This window comes from Oryza glaberrima, chromosome 5 (assembly GCF_000147395.1).
Source record: "Oryza glaberrima chromosome 5, OglaRS2, whole genome shotgun sequence".
Taxonomy (NCBI): domain Eukaryota; kingdom Viridiplantae; phylum Streptophyta; class Magnoliopsida; order Poales; family Poaceae; genus Oryza; species Oryza glaberrima.
In genome coordinates, this window is record NC_068330.1 from 23,837,097 (window position 1) to 23,857,744 (window position 20,648).

At 44.0% G+C, this 20,648-nt stretch overlaps 3 protein-coding genes, 1 long non-coding RNA gene and 1 pseudogene across 7 annotated transcripts; 2 read left to right on the plus strand and 3 right to left on the minus strand.

The window, feature by feature from the left end:
* Positions 1–2,767: 2,767 nt before the first annotated feature.
* LOC127774288 (uncharacterized) lies at positions 2,768–4,307 on the minus strand (annotated as a pseudogene).
* A 589-nt stretch (positions 4,308–4,896) lies between these two features.
* Positions 4,897–5,962, plus strand: LOC127775189 (uncharacterized). Its single transcript, XM_052301508.1, has one exon. It carries the CDS (start codon positions 4,969–4,971, stop codon positions 5,602–5,604), a length of 636 nt encoding a protein of 211 aa, XP_052157468.1. The 5' UTR covers positions 4,897–4,968; the 3' UTR covers positions 5,605–5,962.
* Positions 5,963–5,964: 2 nt separating this feature from the next.
* LOC127775187 (transcription initiation factor IIB-like) lies at positions 5,965–9,307 on the minus strand. Its single transcript, XM_052301507.1, has one exon. The coding sequence runs from the start codon at positions 9,201–9,203 to the stop codon at positions 8,244–8,246; it is 960 nt and encodes a 319-aa protein (XP_052157467.1). The 5' UTR covers positions 9,204–9,307; the 3' UTR covers positions 5,965–8,243.
* Positions 9,308–10,958: 1,651 nt separating this feature from the next.
* Positions 10,959–17,640, plus strand: LOC127773443 (ABC transporter B family member 4-like). Of its 4 annotated transcripts, XM_052299501.1 has the most exons (12): positions 10,959–11,337; positions 12,090–12,144; positions 12,594–12,769; positions 13,030–13,251; positions 13,334–13,572; positions 14,036–14,561; positions 14,653–14,926; positions 15,005–15,656; positions 15,753–15,981; positions 16,079–16,345; positions 16,418–16,681; positions 16,756–17,639. In XM_052299501.1, exons 1-12 carry the CDS (start codon positions 11,110–11,112, stop codon positions 17,422–17,424), a joined length of 3,801 nt encoding a protein of 1,266 aa, XP_052155461.1. In that variant the 5' UTR covers positions 10,959–11,109; the 3' UTR covers positions 17,425–17,639. The 4 variants fall into 4 exon arrangements, with proteins under 4 accessions (XP_052155461.1, XP_052155460.1, XP_052155462.1 ...); XM_052299500.1 differs by having other exon boundaries at positions 15,005–15,981; positions 16,756–17,640; XM_052299502.1 differs by lacking the exon at positions 10,959–11,337 and having other exon boundaries at positions 12,103–12,144; positions 12,509–12,769; positions 16,756–17,636.
* Positions 17,641–17,749: 109 nt separating this feature from the next.
* Positions 17,750–20,397, minus strand: LOC127773444 (uncharacterized). Its single transcript, XR_008017568.1, has 5 exons — positions 20,251–20,397; positions 20,068–20,161; positions 19,356–19,566; positions 18,710–18,843; positions 17,750–18,623 (listed from the first exon to the last, which is right to left on the minus strand). It is a non-coding gene; the product is annotated as an uncharacterized LOC127773444 (long non-coding RNA).
* Between the last annotated feature and the right edge of the window lie 251 nt (positions 20,398–20,648).

The following is a 20,648-nucleotide window of genomic DNA, read 5'->3' on the forward strand; positions in this document are numbered from 1 at the left end:
AGTGCCATATTATAGAACAAGGACAAAGTCAGCGGCACACAATGGATTCTCTCTAAAAAATAATCTAGTCAAATTGTTTCGTTATTTTATTCAAAACAAAACATTTTTTACCAAACACGTTAGGAGAACTTCTTAAGAAAAAGAGGAGGTTAGTCATTAGCTCAAACACACATGGGGAAAGTTACTCACATCCATGGTATGGTATATACTCACATTAATTGATAATATACTAATATTATTAAAATTGTTCTTCGTCGTAATACGGTGTGAAGTAAAACTTTAACCTTGTATTATTCTATTGTTCCATCTTCCTCTCGTTTTCTCATTCTTATTTATTTTTTATAATAATATTGCTACAACCATCACTATTACTTGCACATAAATATTAGCAGCTAACTCATGTGTGTGTGCTCCGTAATATATATATTATATATATTTATATGAGTAAACAGTAATTATTATCTTTGTTAATGATATTGTCTTTATATAGGGTACCTGATTAGTTTTTAAGAAGTGGAAAGATATGTTTGTTAAACATAATCTAGAAAGCTACAAAGATTAATAATATTGAATGATATATAATCATATAAAAAAATTTGGATAAATTTAGAGATCGACACTTATTATGAATCCAATGATTATAATACTCTATATATATATATTGTTCAAGTAGGTTGTGATGTTCTATTTACTAGTTAAATGTCTATACATTACAATAAGACATTACAATGGGATCTAGAGATAAAAATAAGAATTAGTTTATTTCTAGTCTAATTTTTATAATATATTGGGTTTTTAATACTTCTTTAGAGATAATATTGTATAACAATTAGATAATTTATTATTTTAAAAGTAAATTAGTTTATCGTACCACCATTTATAAAATTGTACGTCCATCACTAACCTAAAATATAAAATCTTGGTGAGGATAGCTGTATAGATATCTATTTTTGAAACTAGTTTGGTGAATTTCAGGGGGAAAAAATGTAACAACTCTAACTTGTCACTACCCATCATAGTGTTCAATGCAAAATTTTAAGCTAAATGTTGGATATCTGAATGCATGTTTGTTGAATTTTAACAATTTTTATATATAGATGTTCACGATTCCGAGAAATTCCTTGCCAAGACGTTATGATCAATCTCGCATAATAATAATTATGAGCTTGAAAAAATAAAATGGGTTATAATAGGATTTACAAGGTTGCCCCGAATGTAAAAAGGCGGTAAGAATTTGTATTGGCTTAATGGCTACTGCGTTCTAGCTAGATAATATCTTACTACTAGATGAGATATATCTAGATAGTACTAGCTAGTAATGCACATGAAGTTAATGCTAATTCTTCATGCATGGTTTCTTAATTAGAGAAGGGCACCAGTAGCGGAAGCACATTCAAGATCCTCTCAAGCTCAATGAATATGCTCTTGCGGATGCCATTGAGAGCTAGTATCGATGTCGACGAAACGTTCTAGCAATACATTATACATCAAGCAGACATCCTATTTTACCAAGCTTACAACAAGAACAAGATGGGAGTGCATCCGACATGTGTTTTTTTGCTTTGGACTAGAGAACATCGTACCCTTGTATGTGTTCAGCAGACCATAGACTCACTCCTTAAATTATGTATTGATGCTTCTTATATACTGACGCTTGCGTCGATCAACTTCATGTTCTATTCTAACTCTTGCGTGGAAGTTGTTCGCTTATTTTTATAGACAATGTACTTATTTTTTACAGACAAATGTCACATGTCCTTGCATGCATATTGATATGATTATTTTCATGGATCTGCTTTTGATTTGTCTTCAGATAAGATACCTATACATTTAACAATATGTTTCTAGACATGGCAAAATGAAACACAGCCTTAAAATACACTTCAACGGAGATGGCCTCCGGAGACTAGGGGCAGAGAGAGGACAGCAAACTTGACCTCATTTTTCTCTCTCCTCCCCCGTGGATTTAACGAAGAAAAAGTTTGCTTTGGGTCTCTCTATTTGTCGTCTAGTCTGATTTTCGTCCTTGATCATAAAACCATGTACAACAAGTCCCCCAACTTACGAAACCGTTTAAATAAGGTCCCTCGGCAGTATTTGACCCCGGTTTTGGCTTAGGTGGCGCCTACGTGACTAATTTGACTCGGTCTTCATTTGATGTGGCACTCACATGGCAATTCGATCCGAGAAACAACAAAACCTATGGGACCCACATGTCAGTTTGACACACACAATAATAAAAAAAGTGGGGCCCACGTGGACCCCACCCGTCATCCTCACTACCCCTTCACTCTATCCATCCCCTCTCTCTCTATCCTCTCTCCCTGTTCTCTCTATCCCCCCTCTCTCTCCCCTGAGAATGGCAAGCGGCGGCAGGCGGCGTAGAGGGGCGTTGACAGAGCTGAGCGGCAGGTAGAGCAGAGGGGCGCCGCGCGGCCTGCTCCACCCGCCCCACTCCGGCCGCCACCGCTCCTTCCGCACCCCACTCCGGCGGGTGAAGCATGATAGTGTGGTGTGCTGATGGAGAAAAATAACTTCTTTGCTACTTTGTGAACAGACGACAGACACACGATTGTGTTATCCTTTTTGGTAAAAATACCCCAACAGTCAGCAAGAACAATCAATTGCCAAGTAATAGCTTGTATAAATTCTACTGTAATTGAACGAACGAGCAATGCGTTAACGAATTCTCCAGCGAGAAGTTGGACTAGGAAGGAAATGGCAGAGTTTGGATAAGTTACTTGTGTAGATGACAGTCATACCCGAGCTAAGGCCCGAGGGCTTTGATGGCGTCCATGAGCAAGGCGTAGACCTCCTTGGCCAGATCATGTCACCGCATCTGCGTTTGTATCTCTGAATCAAGCTGCCTCCTCCACTTGCTCTCGATGAATCTTGCTTCCTCTGTCCCTAGCAGTGACAACCCCTCTTTTTCTGGACAAGTTGTTTTTAGCGGAGAGTTATTTTTCGGAGATGACTCCCAGTCGGGCGCCCAATCGGGAGGGAGTAAAATCGGGCACTTACGTCAGCATGACGTCAACGCCCGATTTACGTGTAAAATTACTTTAAACTGATTTATCTCTTAAATGCAATTAAATCTTCAAAATAAGACCACACATGGATATATTCCGACGAAAAAATATTTAGCTTATTATTGAATTATTTTTAAATGTTGCACGATGTTCCACCAGGTATATCGGAATTGTTTTACTAAGTAGATCGAAAATGTTTCACTCATTTAAATCGGGTGTTGTTTCACCTTATATAAAAATAATGTTTCAGCAAATAGCGAAAGAATGTTTCAGTTCACTGCAACATTAGATCTATACATAGTGAAACATTGTGAGTACACTAGGTGAAACATTTTTCGGTGGAACAAAAAATAAACCAAATTCTCTTAATAGGGGGTTTCCAAAATATGTGGTTTTTTTGTTGCAATGAAATGTTTCGTGCAGTGCAACATTAGATCTATACATAGTGAAACATTGTGAGTACATTAGCTGAAACATTTTTTGTGGAACAAAAAATAAACCAAATTCCCTTAATAAAGAGTTTCCAAAATATGTGGGTTTTTTTTTGCAAAAGAGTATTTTAATTCACTACAACATTATATCTATAAATAGTGAAACATTGTAAATACACTAGGTGAAACATCTTTTGTGGAAAAAAGGGAGAGAGAAATAGATGGGTCCAAGTACGCACGGGGGGAGGGGGCACGGGGGGAGCGCCCGATCCAGCTCCCCCGCGCCAGGCGACGGGAAAGAGCATTGTCGTTATTTTTCGAGCCAGGGACACACTGGACAGTGCTCGCCCATCCGTCTTCCGGTACTCATCAAGCATCTCAGTCAGCACATGCAGCATGGCGGCGGCGTCCAGGACAGTGCGCGGCTGGTCGGCGGCGGCGGCGGCGGCCCCTTTGTCCGTTCGTCGTCGCCAGCAAGGGCCTCGAGGTCGGCGCCCCACACGCTCGCGTAGAGGTCGCGCACGCGGCGTTCGTGCGGTCTTGCGAATGCGCCGGACGCCGCGTGCAGGTACTTGCCCTTGAGCCGCTTTAGCTTGTAGCACACCTTGGCATGGTCGATGTGCGGGGAGAGGGAGCCCCTGATGGAGTCGAAGAGCGCGCCCATGTCCGGGAGGCGCGGGACGTGGCCAGCGCACGCGCGGAAGGCGGCGGCGCCGGCGAGGAGCACGACTTCATCGGCGTCGCCCCAGAGCTTCTAGACGGCGCCCCCTGGTGCCCCCCAGCGGCCGGCGCGGTCACCGTGGCGGGGTCCACGAATGCACCGCGCTGCCTGCTCCACCCGCCCCATTCCGGCCACCGCCACTCTTCCCCGCCGCTCCGGCTGGAGAGACAGAAGAGGGAGAGAGAGGATAGAGAGAGGGATAGTGAGGATGACAGGTGGAAGAGGAAGAGAGAGGATGGAGAGAGGGGATGGATAGAGAGAAGGGGTAGTGAGGTCCACGTGGGCCCCACCATTTTTATTATTGTTTGTGTGAAACTAACATGTGGGTCCCACATGTTTTATCATTTTTGGGATCAAATTGCCACGTAAGTGTCACATCAATGCCACGTCAGATGAAGACCGAGTCAAATTAGCCACGCCACCTAAGCCAAAACCGAGATCAAATACTGCCGATGGACCTTATTTAAACGGTTTCGTAAGTTGGGGGATTTGTCGTACCCGGTTTTACGATCAAGGGACGAAAATCAGACAGGGGTGAAAATCAGACTGGGTGACAAATAGAGGGACCCAAAGTGAACTTATTCCATTTAACGCAACCCATCTGGGCCTTTCTCCTTTCGGCCCAAGGCCCATCTCAGCCGTCCAATCCGAGACCTTCCTTCCTGGGCCGTGCGATCGGAATCGCTTTCCGCGAGACGATATATTCGTGGAAAAGTCTTCGCTCTCTCTTCGCTTTTCCGAACCCTTTCCATTTTTTCCACCCACACAGCGGCGGCGAGGGTTTCCGATGGAGAATGGAGACGAGACGTTCGCTTCCCCCACCGCCGGCGGCGGCGGCGGCGAGTTCGAGCAGCCGCTGACCAACGGCGGGGGAGGAGGAGGGGGCGGAGGGGCGTACCCCGCCGCCAAGGCCTACGACGCGGGCGAGTTGGACGCGCTCCGCGAGGCGAAGCGCGACCTGGAGGACAAGCTCGCCGCCGTGGAGCACGAGAACCGGTTCCTCGGCGCGGAGGCGTACCGCCTCGAGGGGATCGTGTCGCAGGCCAGGGAGGACATCGCCACCGCCGAGCACGCCGTCGCCGCCTCCGAGGGGGAGGCGGCCTCGCTCCGCGACGAAATCAAGCGCGTGAAGGAGCTCCTCGCCGCCGAGAAGTCCAACCACGAGGCCGAGCGGCGCAGGGGCGCGGACCTCGACGCCGAGCTGAAGGGCGTGCAGAAGGAGGTGGCGGCCCTCGAGGAGGAGATCAAGGCTCTGAAGGCATCCGCTGCCCCCGCCGATGCAGAGGATGAGGATGAGGCTGCTGCTCCCGCGGCGCCATCTAAGGAAGCGGAGGTAGGTTATCACGGGCTGATGGCAGCTGCCGCCGCTGGAGCCGCCGTCACGGCCGTCGTTGCGGTGGTCATCCTCCACCTGAAGAGGTAATCTGGTGCTGTGACGCGTAAGAAGTTTTGGTCTGCTGCTATGGCTTACATGAGATTGGATTACCCCGTTTTGCCGTGGTGCTGGTATTACTGGACTAGTGGTAGTAATATTACTTTAGCATTCCACTCTCTAGCATCTTAGAGAGTCCTAGAGAGGTGGAGACTTATCGCGAGTCCGTTTCGGTTCTGCGTCCTCACATGGTAATAAGAATGTCAAGACAATTCTGAGTGAGACGCATGTGGTTGTGTTATGTTATGTTATTTTGGTGCTGTACTGATTTTTAATTCTGTCCTATGGATTCTTGCATTGCTCTGCTGTTTGTGTGTGAAATTACTACGATTGCAGAATTAATGGCCTACATCAAGTTCAGAGTATAGTATTTTTTTTATTTAGCAGTCGCAACTCAGAAGAGTGTGCAGCTGCTCATTGCTCTGCTCTGACCATGCCAATGTGATCTATGACATTTGCCGCTGACCTTTTTTACTGGAAAATGCGCAGGGATATTACTTTGGTTGATGAATGCTAATATGTGTTTATTGTCTTGCTGAATGGTATGTTGGAGTGTTTAATTGTATGTTTTTGTTATGCTCTGGGGTTAAGTGATTATAGTATGGCAATGATACATCTTTGCTTGCCAAGATGTTTGTGAGTGTAGAATAGGTGGCTGCTAGACTATATGTAATATGGCCAGCAGCAGCATCTTATGGGTTCCCATGGATTTTGGTATGAATCTATATCAGTCAAGAGGTTTGCAGAATTATAACTACCACACTAGATTTTACTTCCTCTGTTTCACAATGTAAGTCATTTTAGCATTTCTCATATTTATATTGATGTTAATGAATCTATCTAGATTCATTAACATCAATATGAATATGGAAAATGCTAGAATGACTTACATTGTGAAACGGAGGGAGTATATAATATAACGAGTAATATTTATCATGTTTCTGTTTGCCTCTTATAAGCAAAGTTTAAGTTGTGCCTCAACTGATTTTGGTTGATGCATTGTTGCTGCTTTTGTGTTATATTTGTGCTAAGAATTAATTATATAAGGTTTTTCTAGAGTATCAAGACTAGCCATCAGCTTTTACCATTAACTTGGACGCAGAAACCATTCCTTCGTATATTTCTTTCTTGGTGATACTTGTTGGTAGAATTATCTTGTCTTCTTCCTATGGTTAATCTAGTTGGTTACTTCGATTTGAACCTTAATTAAGAGGTGAAAAGCTATACAGATTTAAATTCAATATTGGCTTAGCTCACTTTTTTTTTCAACAAGACCTAGCCTTGTTCTTGTTGTATTTGCCTGATAATATCATCTCCATTAGTGGTTATCAAATTAAGTTATAGAAAATCCAGGACCAGCCTGATCTTCAATAGAAAGCTTAGGTTTCTGGTTGGGCTGCTTTCTTTGGTTGATATGAGGCCAGTTCTATTTCAAGTCCCTGTTGAAAATTTCCATCCTCACTTAAAAGTTGGAGTGCTTTTGCAGTTCCATACGTTGGGTTCTGGTTGTTGTAATGTTCTCTTCTGTGACTGCAATGCATCGTTCTTTGAAGTCTTCCTTCACTCCTTTGCATTTGGAGCAGGATGGTAGGCTTGAATTGTTATACATTTTTGTGAACTATAAAAGCATGCCATTCAATTTATACCAGTGATAGCTGGTATATCTCTGTTAAGATAAACTACGATTCTTGATGCTGTTTCTCCATGTTCCGCGTGTAAATTCTTGATTCTTCTAATGATCTTCTCCATGTTCTGTGCAAAGTCATTGCCGCATCTCTTATAGGAACTAGGAGGATAAAAGTTCTACTGCGCATCAAATACATTGATCAATATTTGTCCGCATTTGTTACCGTTTATTCATGCTATTGCTATGGCATTCAAGTATTCAACCTGAATACGAAGCCTGTGCATCATCAGGTAACTAAAGAGACTGATCAAAGTAACATGTCTGAGTAACATCAGCAGATCAGCCCAACAACCCATGTCAGGTTCGTTCAATTGATATATCTTCAGGTGATTCGGATGGTACATTTGTACTCATCTCCTTTAGTACTAGCTCGCTTATAACATGTACAGTTGTCTTGCAAGCAAGAACAGGTTCCATGTGTCAAATTCTCTTCTTTTTTTTTCTCCCAAAAAAATTAGTGCCAGATTCTTTCAGTTGGCATGAATGTCAAATGATTCGGCTGTACGTAGTACGGCACTAATCTCATTGCTAAAAATCTGAAAATCTGTCAGGCTGTCTCGCAAGAACAGGCTTCACGTTTTCGAGGTCATGCAACAGATGCCTCTAACGTTCATCAGCTCATTCGCGAACACGAGCAATGAGCAACAGCATCTCTATCGATTCGGTTCGTCAGCTTGAAACCAAACGAATCAAGCACGGATTAACGAAACCAGGTCCAAATTCGGTTCGTCAGCTTGAGACCGAACGAATCAAGCACGGATTAACGAAACCAAGTCCAAATTCGGTTCGTCAGCTTGAAACAGAACGAATCAAGCACGGATTAACGAAACCAAGTTCACATGAACTCAGAACTCCATATGTCCAAGTCGAACGACATTGGCATGTCGTCGAACACATGCCAAGAACCCCAAGAATCAATGGCGGGGCACGGCGGCGTGTAGCCCTAGCCACCGAAGAGGACGCTGGCGTGGGGAGCCAGCTCCTTGTGCGCCGCCGTGATGGTGCCCTCGGCGACGCCGGTGGCCGTGGAGACGTCGCGCACGGACTTGCTGCCGCCGGCGCGCTGCATGACCATGTAGATGATGGCGGCGGCGATGGACTCCGGGTTGCGCCGCACGTCGAGGCGCTCCTCGAGGCGGCGCACCGCGTCCCCGGCGGCGCGCACGTCCTGGTGGCCCAGGCCGAGCCTGGAGCAGAAGCGGCGGAGGTAGTCGGTGGAGCGCACGACGCCGATGTCCATTGCCCGCCCCTCGCCCTGGTCGCCGAGGTGCTTCTTGATGAGGGTGGTGAGCCTGCCGATCTCCTTCTTGGCGGCGGCGCCCTCGGCGGTGACGGAGGCGAGCTCCTTGTACGTCCGCGGCATCCCCTCGTTGCGGCACGCGATGAAGAGGCAGGCGGCGTAGACGGTGTCGCGGTTCCGGCCGCGCGGGAACCCCTTGGGCGCCTCGCCGAGCTTCTTGAACACCTCCTTGGCGCGGTCGCGGATGGTGGCGACGAGGCCGAGGCGGTCGGCCATGTCGGCGATGCCCCTGAACGCGGCGACGAGCGCGTTCTCCGGGGACGGGCCGACGACGTCGACCCTCCTCCTCGTCAGCAGCGGGGCGGCGGCGTCGGCGGCGGAGGCGTTCTTGGGCGGTGCGGCGGAGTAGGCGATGGTGGTGCCGCCGACGTGGTCGGGGAGGAAGGGGTCGGCGCGGTCGCCGACGCGGTTGGGGTCGCGGTCGTCGCTGGCGCCGTCGTTGGCGAAGGTGCGCCACTCGGACGTCTCGTCGATGTAGCGCGCGTCGAGGACGAGCGCGCACTCGGTGCAGATGGTGTCGCCGGTGGTGTGGTCGAGCACCACCGCCGTCGCGCGCCGGCAGTCCGGGCAGTAGGCCCCGTCGTTCGCCGCCGCCTCGTGCATTTGCTCTTGCTTAGCTGCTCGGTTTTTTTCTTCTTTTTTTTTCTCTCTCTCTCGCGCGCGATTCGCGATTGCGGCGGCGGAGGAGGCGAGACGAGTTGAGTTGAGTTGGGGAAACTGAATAGAGGAGGCCTTGGGGAGGGTGGGCTGTGTATTTATAGACGATTAGGTCGGTGCAGGGGTAGTAAGGGGATCGGAGTCGGAGTCGGACACGGCAGTTTCTATTGGAACCAATATTTGCAATTGGATTTTTTCTCTCAAAACTCTTTTGCAAAATATGGAACGTTTCGAAATTCATAGTACATATGGCCTTGAATTTCCTTTTTATAAAGCTCATGTGTTCCTAAGGAGTGTTATATGTGAGAGCGCACGTGTCATGGTATTTGACACCGTGTAGGCTAGTATCTGGATAGCTCTAGTAGCGTTCTAGTATACGATGCTAATTTCTGTATAAGTCATATAATTTAAAAATTTATAGTTAATTTGTAAAAACAAAATATTTCTATTAACTATATAATTGTTTAAACCACTTGACCATAATAGAGTCAAACCTAGACCATAATGCAGGTTATTTGGATCCCAAGAGAGTTAGGCTGAGTTCAGCATCAGAGTTGGGAACTCAACTCCCCTCCTTTTCCGGGTGCACATTTTTTAAACTGTTAAATGGTACTTCCCCGTCTCATAATATAAGAGATTTTGGTGGGTGTGACACATCACATCCCAGTACTATAAATATGGACCTTATATTGTCACTGTTAAGATTGCACTTTTTCAACCAACAACATAATGTCCGTGCGTTGCAACATGTTTTTTTCCCTAGTTGTCTACCCTCTCCATCCCAAAATATAACAATTTAGGATTGGATGGGACACATCCTAGTCTAGTCTAATGAATCTGGACAAGGGGCTGTCTAGATTTGTGGACTAGGATATGTCCCATTAATTCCTAAATTATTATATTTTGAGACAAATATAATAATATATTATCATTATACTATTTTTGCTGATGAAAATTTTCATAACATTCTAGTCATATTTTCCTTTTGATGGATCTATGACATGTGGGGGTTAAGAGACAAGCAACCCATAATTTGTGAGTCCCATATGGTAGATGGGTGGTGGTGGTGACGGCAGACTCACTACCACCACTACCTTCTTTTATATTAGTACATACTTCCTCCATCCCATAATATAAGACACGTACGCATTTCAAGATTTAACCTTTAAAACATTTATCCAACACTTAGTATAATATGAAATGAATTTTATTTGTTAAAACTTATATCATTAGATTGAGATTTAAATTTACTTTCATATGGTTACAATTTTATTGACAAAACCTATAGTATATGAGAAATTATAAGTTAAAGATTAGTTTTGGAGACTGTGCCAACTTGAACCACGCCTTATATTATATGATGGAGCGAATAGATTATAAAATTAGACTACATTACAAAATTTTTATAGTTCAAACGTTGAGTGAGCATTTATGATACTAGTTTACACAATATGATATGTTTTAAAGAAGTCCTAATTAACATGAACATTGCTTCATGTAGTAGAGTTTAGATGCTATTACTGCTCTTCTATTTTCGTATCAGTCTAGGTATATGCTGAAAAAATATGCCATGGAAACTCTTCGAGTCTTTGATTAATTGCAAGTCAACTTTTCGAAGCTTCAAGCCTTCAACTATCTGATTTTATTTTTCTTTCTATCTTGAACTGAAATATTTTTCATTTTCAAGTTGGCAACCAAAACCAAAACCAAACCCAACCCAGCGGCTGCTTCTCCCTCCCGCCGCCGGAATCGCCTCTCCCGCGGCGGAATTCCTCCCCTACAAAACGGAGGCCAGCCGCCGCAATGCGAGGCCCCCATCGTCGTCGTCGTCGCGAGGAGGAGGAGGAGAGGGATGGCCGCGCGAGGCAGCGAGGGAGGGGAGGCGGCGGCGCAGGGGAAGGTGGGGCTGCACCGGCTGTTCAGGTACGCGGACGGGGTGGACGCGCTGCTCATGGCGGCCGGCGCGGCGGGGGCGGCCGCGAGCGGCGCGGCGCAGCCGCTCATGAACCTCGTCTTCGGCGAGGTCGTCGACGCCTTCGGCTCCGGCTCCCGCGACGACGTCCTCCACCGCGTCTCCAAGGCACGTCTCTCCCCAACTCCAAGTCAACCGCAGCTCGAGTTCCGTTGTTGTTTCTAGCTTTGATTTGATTTCAGCTGCAGAAGTTTGGTTTCTACGACGCGCGGCCACGTCGCGGCCGATTGATCCGTGGAAGTGGTAGAAGCACACATGGATAACGCACAGTGATTGAACTGAATTCATTTTTACTGTGAGAAAATTTCTCTTCCTTCGCCACAAAGTTGTGTGGCTCTTCCTTCGCCACAAAGTTGTGTGGCATGCACGAGGAATTTTATGACATAGTCAAATTATCGATAAAATACAACTTTGTGGCACAGTGATTGATGCGAGGAAGTGGTGGAAGCACATTTGGGATAGATCATAGTGATTGAACTGAATTCATTTTTACCGTGAGAAAATTTCTCCTCCTTTGCCACAAAGCTCTGTGTCAAAATTTGACTATGCCACAACACTTTGTGGCAAAGGAGCAATTTTCTCTTTTACTGTTTACTCTAGCATGTTCCGTTCCCAATTTCTTCACTGGAGTAGGTTTTGGTTAGTCAAGTTTTACATCAGTAGTTCAGTTATTTCTGATAAAAAAAGTACTGCACAACAATGTGTAGTCATTTAAAGTGTGATTTCTAATATTGGTCAAGAGATGCATGAAACATTGATGCCTATGTGTGTGTGGTACTGCTCATGAATTGTTTTTTCATCTATCTATTTATCAAAACAGCTGGAATTCGGCCTTAGCTAATCTGGCACTGTCGTTTCAGGTGTGCCTGAAGTTCTTCTATTTGGCTATTGGATCATGGTTTGCTTGCTTCCTCCGTAAGTACTACTATTTCTTCATCAACATCATATGTTCATTTTTTCCATTTAGTTTGCCCTTAAAACTGTTTTTCAGTTAATCTTTTTCATTTCAAATAAGTAAAGAGGGAGGAAAAAGAGACTAGTGGTTCTAGCTCCTACATGGATGAATGTATTGAGCTGTTCGTTTTCCCTGTCATGGATAATTTTTTGTTAGCTGTGTGAATGTCTTAAATTTCTAGATTACCTATTCTTATCCTGACATTTTCAAAAACAAATAAACATTAACAAATACATTAATAAATTCTTAAGTTCAAAGTAGAACATCCATCATTTTGCACATTATATTTGCATTTTCCAATTTCTGAAGCCGCTATGTGCCTAGAACATCCATATGCAGGTTGTGTTAGAGCCACTGCCTGGTATGGAGTATGTGAATTGGCCATGACTGCTTTTCATCGTCTTATCAGAGGTTGCATGTTGGATGATTACTGGCGAAAGACAAGCTGCCCGCATACGAGGGCTATATCTTGAAGCTGTATTGAGGCAAGATATTGCATTTTTTGAAAAGGAGATGACAACTGGACAAGTAGTTGAGAGGATGTCTGGAGATACAATACTCATCCAGGATGCAATTGGTGAAAAGGTATACTTATGCAGTACTTTAAATATGTTGTTTGATGCTGCTTCTCGGTATTGTTTCTGAAGGTCCAATCACGTAGGAATCATATTTGTACTAGTAGATGTACTATTCTTACCAGTGTTTCAAGCAAGTTCCATGCTTGATCGAATGATTAGTTTTTCTTTACATTATTGTAATTGATTTGATGACTATTTCAGACAGTCCAAACTAATTGGCTTTTTTTACACTGGGAATATGTGACCAATTGTGATTGTCTTTTTCAGGTTGGGAAGTTTATACAACTCACTGCTACATTTGTGGGGGGTTTCGTAGTTTCTTTCGCTAAAGGATGGCTTTTATCATGTGTCATGCTCTCAAGTATTCCTCCTATAATAATTGCTGGAGCAACTATGTCATGGACTATATCAAAGCTGTCAACTCATGGTCAATCCAAGTATAATGAAGCGGGGAATGTCGTTGAACAGACGATTGGAGCTATCAGAACGGTGTTTCCTTGTTAAATCCTTTTCTTTATGTCTTAACTGTCACTATAGATTCTTAGTTAGCTCTTGCTCTACCCAATTGAAGGTTGCTTCATTCAATGGTGAGAACCGAGCCATTGCACTATACAACAAATACATTCACAGTGCATATGTCTCTGCTGTTCAAGAAAGCACTGCAACTGGCCTGGGCTTTGGTTTTATTATGTTTATGCTGTTTTGCACGTATGGTCTAGCAGCATGGTATGGGGCGAAATTGATTATCGATAAAGGATATGAAGGAGGGCAAGTTGTCACTGTCTGGATGGCATTCATGACTGGTGCAATGTAAGTGATCAACATGGGGAGTTACTTAATGTTATTCTAGTGTTAAAAGGTATAATGTTAGTCTGAAATATCAAAGAAAATAATGCTCTTTCATAAACTCACCAACAATTTAGGTACATAATTCATAATATTATATTATCTCTTTCTCTGCATAATAGCTAAACTATATTATAGGGAATTCTTAATTGGTTCATTCCGTTCAATATAAAATGGCCTGGACTGCCTGACCTGTGATATATAATTTTTATTTTGCTCTAAATTTCATATGGACAGAAGAAAAATTCTAGTACACATATAATAGTGCATATAACCAACTCATTACATTGAAGATCTTGCTCCAAAAAGGAGCAGGGTAACAACTTTTTATTCCAGCAGATATATCTTGCTAGTGACGTTTGTCATATCAGATGTTGCATATACATAGCTATTATGTTCTTATGAAAATACACATTTTGCTTTCCAGGTCACTGGGTGAGGCAACGCCATGTATGTCTGCTTTTGCTTCTGGGCAGGCTGCTGGTTATAGAATGATGCAAACAATCGAAAGAATGCCAGCAATTAATTCTAGTGGAATAGATGGTGCGGTATTAGAGAACATCAAAGGTGACATAGAGCTGAGGAATGTGTACTTCAGCTATCCATCCAGGCCTGACCAGTTGATATTTGATGGGTTTTCGTTACATGTCTTGAATGGCATAACTATGGCTATAGTAGGGGAGAGTGGCAGCGGAAAGTCAACGGTGATTAATCTTGTCGAGAGATTCTATGATCCACAGGCTGGTGAAGTTTTGATTGATGGTGTTAACATAAAGACTCTGAGGCTTAGGTGGATTAGGGAAAAGATCGGCCTTGTCAGTCAGGAACCACTGCTGTTTGCCACTAGTATCCGAGAGAACATTGTCTATGGAAGAGAAGATGCAACGACTGAGGAGATAATGGCTGCAACAGAGCTTGCTAATGCAGCGAAGTTCATTGAGAATCTACCTAATGTATGAAAGACACAGAAATGCTTCAACCTGTGCGATTTTTCAATCATATTGTTATTTGACAACTAACTAACCATCTCTTCTGTTTTCTCAGGGCCTGGACACAATGGTTGGTGAACATGGAGCTCAGCTATCTGGAGGGCAAAAGCAAAGAATTGCTATCGCAAGAGCGATCCTTAAAAATCCCAAAATCTTGCTGCTTGATGAAGCAACTAGTGCACTAGACATGGAATCTGAGCGAGTGGTTCAAGAGGCCCTTAATAGAATTATGCAAGACAAGACCACGATTGTAGTAGCTCATCGGCTGAGCACCATAAAAGATGCTGACATTATATCAGTCGTGCAGCATGGAAGAGTAGTTGAACAAGGTCTGAACCCTTCACGCACCTACGATGTAATTCTTGTGAATCTCAGAGTTTAATGACTAACTTGTTAATGTTAACCAGGCACGCATACTGAACTACTCAAGGACCTAAATGGTGCATATTCTCAGCTTATACAACTGCAGGGTGCAACTGAAGAACTGCATAAATCTGGTGTCGATTATCAAAGGTCTATTTCAACTGTCCAAAGTGTCATGTCCATTAGCAAATCTAGAGGCCGCAATGCATCATTTAAGAGATCATTAAGTCGAGGAACTTCATTTGGGAGTACTAGTGTGCATTTAACCACAGCAGCTGGTATGATAGTCCCTGAGAGCATGCATACTGAGGTACCATCCAAGGTATTAGATGACAATGAAGAGCACAAGAAGGTGCCCCTCTGTCGACTTATATCTCTTAACAAACCAGAGATACCAGTTCTTCTATTAGGTACAGCTGCTGCAGTTGTAGCAGGTGTTCTCTTCCCAATGTTAGGTTTGCTGATCTCCAGTTCCATAAAATCGTTCTATGAGCCACCACATCAACTTAAGAAAGATGCACGGTTCTGGACATTGATGTATGTAGCGGCTGGAATTGTTTCCCTTATTTCCTTGCCAATGGAAAATTTCCTATTTGGAGTGGCTGGTGGGAAATTGGTGGAGCGCATTCGTTCTTTATCTTTTAAAAGAATTGTTCATCAAGAAGTCAGTTGGTTTGATAATCCCTCAAATGCAAGGTCAGTCACTAATTATTCCACGTTTGTGCATTACATCCCAGATTTACCATTAAATCTGCACTGCGTTATTTACTTCCTTTACTGTTTTATGCCCAGTGGAACAATTGGTGCGAGGCTATCTGTTGATGCTTCAAATATTCGGCGTCTTGTAGGAGATTCGTTAGCGTTGTTTGTTCGCAGCTCTGTTACAATTATTGCTGGATTTATCATTGCAATGGTTGCAAACTGGAGGCTTGCCCTTGTTGCCACGGTTGTGCTTCCTTTGGGAGGTCTCCAGGGATTCTTCCAGATAAAGTTTTTGGAGGGATTCAGTGCAGATGCTAAGGTACATGTCACCTCTGGGCAAAAAATAAAAATAAAAATGATACTATCCTGCTAAAATGTACTCCTGTTGCTATATTTTTCTGAATGTTGGGTTGCAGATAAAGTATGAAGAGGCAACTCAAGTAGCACATGATGCTGTCAGTAGTATACGGACTGTCGCTTCGTTCTGTGCTGAGAATAGGATAATGAAGGCTTACTACAAAAAATGTGAAGCTCCGGTGCGACAGGGGATACGCCAAGGGATTGTCAGTGGCTTGGGTTTTGGCATATCATTCTTTGTGCTCTATTCTACATATGCCCTTTGTTTCTATGTAGGAGCCAAGTTCATGCTTGATGGCAAGGCCACATTCACTGAAATATTCAGGGTGAGAGAACTCTCAAGCTGATTCATTTTCAGTCGTTTTGTGTTGTGTAATGTCTAATGTGTTCTTCTGTAGGTGTTCTTTGCTTTGCTCATGGCAACCATAGGAGTTTCCCAGACAAGTGCGATGGGTTCAGATTCTGCCAAGGCCAAGGCATCCGCAACCTCAATATTTGCCATGATTGACCGTGAATCGAAGATCGACTCGAGCAGTGATGACGGCATGGTCTTTGCTAATGTGGCTGGTGAGCTCGAACTCCACCACGTCTGTTTCTCATACCCATCACGCCCAGACATACAAATATTCAGAAATCTGTCGCTGAGAATACCATCAGGAAAGGTAACATATAATTCTACCACCTTACCATAAAATCTTCCGTTTCTCTCCAACATATATTAAGCATTTTCTTGTAGATGGTTGCCCTTGTCGGAGAGAGCGGCTGTGGCAAATCAACCGTGATAGCACTACTGGAAAGATTTTACGACCCTGATTCAGGAACAGTGACACTAGACGGCGTCGACATCAAGAACCTCAAAGTCGGGTTTCTGCGGCAGCAGATGGGGCTGGTGAGCCAAGAGCCCGTCCTGTTCAACGACACGGTCCGCGCCAACATCGCCTACGGCAAGGAAGGCGACGCCACGGAGGAGGAGATCGTCGCCGCCGCGAGGGCCGCGAACGCGCACCAGTTCATCTCGGCGCTGCCCGGAGGCTATGACACCTGCGCCGGCGAGAGGGGCGTCCAGCTCTCCGGCGGGCAGAAGCAGCGCGTGGCCATCGCGAGGGCCATCCTCAAGGACCCCAGGATCCTCCTCCTCGACGAGGCGACGAGCGCGCTGGACGCCGAGTCGGAGCGCGCCGTCCAGGCGGCGCTGGAGTCGGTGATGGTCGGCCGGACGACGGTCGTGGTGGCTCACCGACTGTCGACGATCAGGGGCGCCGACGTGATCGCCGTCCTCAAGGACGGCGAGGTCGTCGCCACGGGGGGGCACGAGGAGCTGATGGCGAAGAAGGATGGCGTGTATGCTTCGTTGGTGGAGCTCCGCATGAGCTCCGAACGCGCCGGTGACTCCAAGCCCTCGTGACCATGGGCACACGGTGTTGCCGTCACCGTGCTGCTGCATGCCAGGACTGTACATAGGATTGGGAGTAAATAGCTGGGAGAAACTAATGTGTAAGATAGCTGACCATCTTCCCAGCACTTGTAATCCCTCGATACGATATCCTCTTGTTTGTCGAAAAATCATACAAATAATTATAAAAAAAAATCACATCTATATACCACCTCAGAACTTGTAAGTATATCGACCTGATTTGTGGTGAAATACAGCATGTGCTCAAGAGTTTGTCTGTAAGCTGCAGTGGATCGTCCTCCATACAACTGAAACACGGAGAAAGTCAATTTTGTCGAGAAAAACTGATGAAGACAACTTGTCACATGATGGCCTATATTAAGAAATGAACTAGTACCCACAAAGATTTCATTTGAGGTAGTAACAAGCTTGCAAAATTTGCAAGTAGTGTTTCAATTCCCATCTGCTAATTATAAAGGAGCCAGAGCATCTTTAGCGAGAATCTGGCCGTTTCAAATGGCAAGTACATCATCAGACTATAGGGCAACAAAATCAAGTCACGCAACCACTTTGCAGTTCGTAATGCTGCACAAAATTTGAAACTCTTCCATCCAAATTGTTCTGAGGTGGTGAATCTACGATTGAAGGTCCACTGATCAGCAGCATAATCCCTGCATCGCCGCCGCCTTCCTCATCCTCTCTCCAACTAGAGATGGAAATGGGTGCAAGAAATCTAAACGCGAGGACCATCACCATCTCCTGGAAGGCTGGAACTCCATGAACAGCTGCTGCATCATGCAGCAGAATCCAGAGTGACCCCTTGGCCCTTGCTTCTGACAAAAGCCCAAGAGGAGGAACATCTTGACGCCGGCACAACACACCTGATGTGACAATCTGCAATAGTAGCTTCCAATCGTTTGTGAGTAATGTTGTAAAACAAAACGAATTTGGGCAGCTGATCATGGATTTTCCCATGAAAGCAACAGATTAAAAAACATTCCTACACAGACTCCCGATAAAACATCACCTTCACACGTGAAACAAAAGGAAGAAGACACAATAGATGAGATGCTTAACGGAACCGAACATAGATCCTTCAATCAGACTGCATTGTCTCATTTAAAAATTGGGCGGTCACCCTGGCTGCATCTGCTTGCAGTTTATTTTTCATTTAGATAAGAGACTACCTGCCCAGATCAAGTGAAAGCTATCTGCAGATTCAGACACAAAATAGAGTAACCATCAGACTGCAAACTACACGACCAGGTCAGCTTGTGCAGCAGATAAACAAACTTACATGTAGGTTTAAGCAGGCTCTGCCAAAATGTCCTAGTCACCTGATGGAAGCAGAGGATACGACTTTAAAGACACATGGATCCTCAGATTCCTGTCGATATCGCCATGATTTCTGCCATGGGCTGTTCAAGTTATCTGTGTAAAAAAAGCACAAGAGTTTGCAATAAGTCCGACATTCACAACTAAACAACATAGAGTTGACATCCTGGACAAAGATGAGACATGAAGAAGGTGTTGTCTGGCTAATCATTTCCCCATTTTACTCGCTTCATGGCCGTCTTGCCACTCTTTATATGTTCATGTCATTATCCTTTGTTACCACAATTATAACCTCACTATATTTTTGCAAAAAGAAAGAAAAAATAAAACCTCACTATCTTTTCTGTTAACTTTTGTGAATGCAGTTAACTGGTATCTTTTCTTGAGAAAACAGTTACGTGGAATCTAACATGACAAGGACACTATAAAAGCTAGACAACCCATATCAGCCAGAGCAATACATAACAAGTAAAGCACATGTTGCTCTGGTACTAAGTAGGCAGAACATGGAAGAAGCATCCACAGCAAGAGCTGCTGATGGAGATAAGCGTGGAAAGGAAGAGAATGACAGGAGGATGGCCAAGGATGGCAAGGTGGCATTCCATCACCTGTTCAAGTATGCGGACAGCACAGATGTGGCGTTGATGCTGGTTGGCACCATAGCATCACTTGCAAGCGGCATGTCACAAGTAATCATGACCATCATCTTCGGGCAGATGGTCGACGCCTTTGGGAAATCATCCCCGGGCAACATCCTTCATCAAGTCAACAAGGTACAGATACTGATGATCCCCCTTTTGTTTCTGCATGAAGGCAGGCCTGCAAATGTTGACTGGACCATGTTAATAGTTATTGGTCTATGCTAACAGCTTACAGGACAAATATGAACGAAAATTGATATTAACACTGTCATGGCCTCAACTTAAATACATGAGCAGCATTCGTCCTAATTTTGCTGATTTAGCTTTATAAGTAAAATATTAATACACAACTTGAGAGTTATTTTGAGGAAAATGTCAAGAGCTCCCTATCGTGTTAAAGAGGAGTAAAAGGGAGTTTAAAAATATAAAATATTACTTCATAGCTATATACTGATCTAATATGTTTGTTATTATATCTTATTTTTCTTTCAGGCGGTACTATACTTTGTCTACTTGGGCATTGGATCAGGGATTGTTTGTTTTCTCCGTAAGTATGATTGATACAATTATCTTTACGGATATTTTTGTATGGAATACATATTGATGATAGCATGACTAAGCATCCTAATTATTAGAAAAGAGAAGCTACACATATCATATGATCATAATCTACAAATACCTGAACACCCAATAGCCACATTCTAGTATCTGAACATCCAGTGAGGCCTTTCTTCCCAATCTTAATGAAATTGGTCAGCCAACCTTTGACTGACCTGGCCAAAAAAAAAAAAAAAACATCCAGTGAGGCCATGATAATTCTGTGGCACAGTTAATAATAGGAGGGCAACAAAATAACTCTTACATCAGATATAAATAGATGACCATAATAGCTACGCTTGACAGAGGTGTCATGCTGGTCTGTGACTGGGGAAAGGCAGGCCACTCGCATTCGATCCTTGTATCTCAAGACAATTCTGCGACAAGATATGGCATTCTTTGACAAGGAAATGACAACTGGACAAGTTATCTCCAGTATCTCTACTGACACTACACTAATTCAAGGTGCTATTGGTGAGAAGGTAACTGCACAAACCAAGTTGTTTCTTGTTCATTGCTTTTGACCTTCTACAATATAAAATAAAGTTAGCTACTATTTCAGTGATGCTCTTGGCTACTATACATGCTGTGACTACCAACAAAACATGGCTCTTATTGATCTACCCTCTTTATTATTTTTAGATTGACCATTTCAATTCGCTG

Excerpts from the sequence above, each read along its gene's own strand:
- LOC127775189 (XM_052301508.1), top strand. The coding sequence starts at position 4,969 with ATGGAGAATGGAGACGAGACGTTCGCTTCCCCCACCGCCGGCGGCGGC.
- LOC127775187 (XM_052301507.1), bottom strand. The coding sequence starts at position 9,203 with ATGCACGAGGCGGCGGCGAACGACGGGGCCTACTGCCCGGACTGCCGG.
- LOC127773443 (XM_052299500.1), top strand. The coding sequence starts at position 11,110 with ATGGCCGCGCGAGGCAGCGAGGGAGGGGAGGCGGCGGCGCAGGGGAAG. Across the intron at positions 14,927-15,004 it reads TGGAAGAGTAGTTGAACAAG|GCACGCATACTGAACTACTC; the intron begins GTCTGAACCCTT and ends AATGTTAACCAG. Across the intron at positions 16,682-16,755 it reads TGAGAATACCATCAGGAAAG|ATGGTTGCCCTTGTCGGAGA; the intron begins GTAACATATAAT and ends ATTTTCTTGTAG.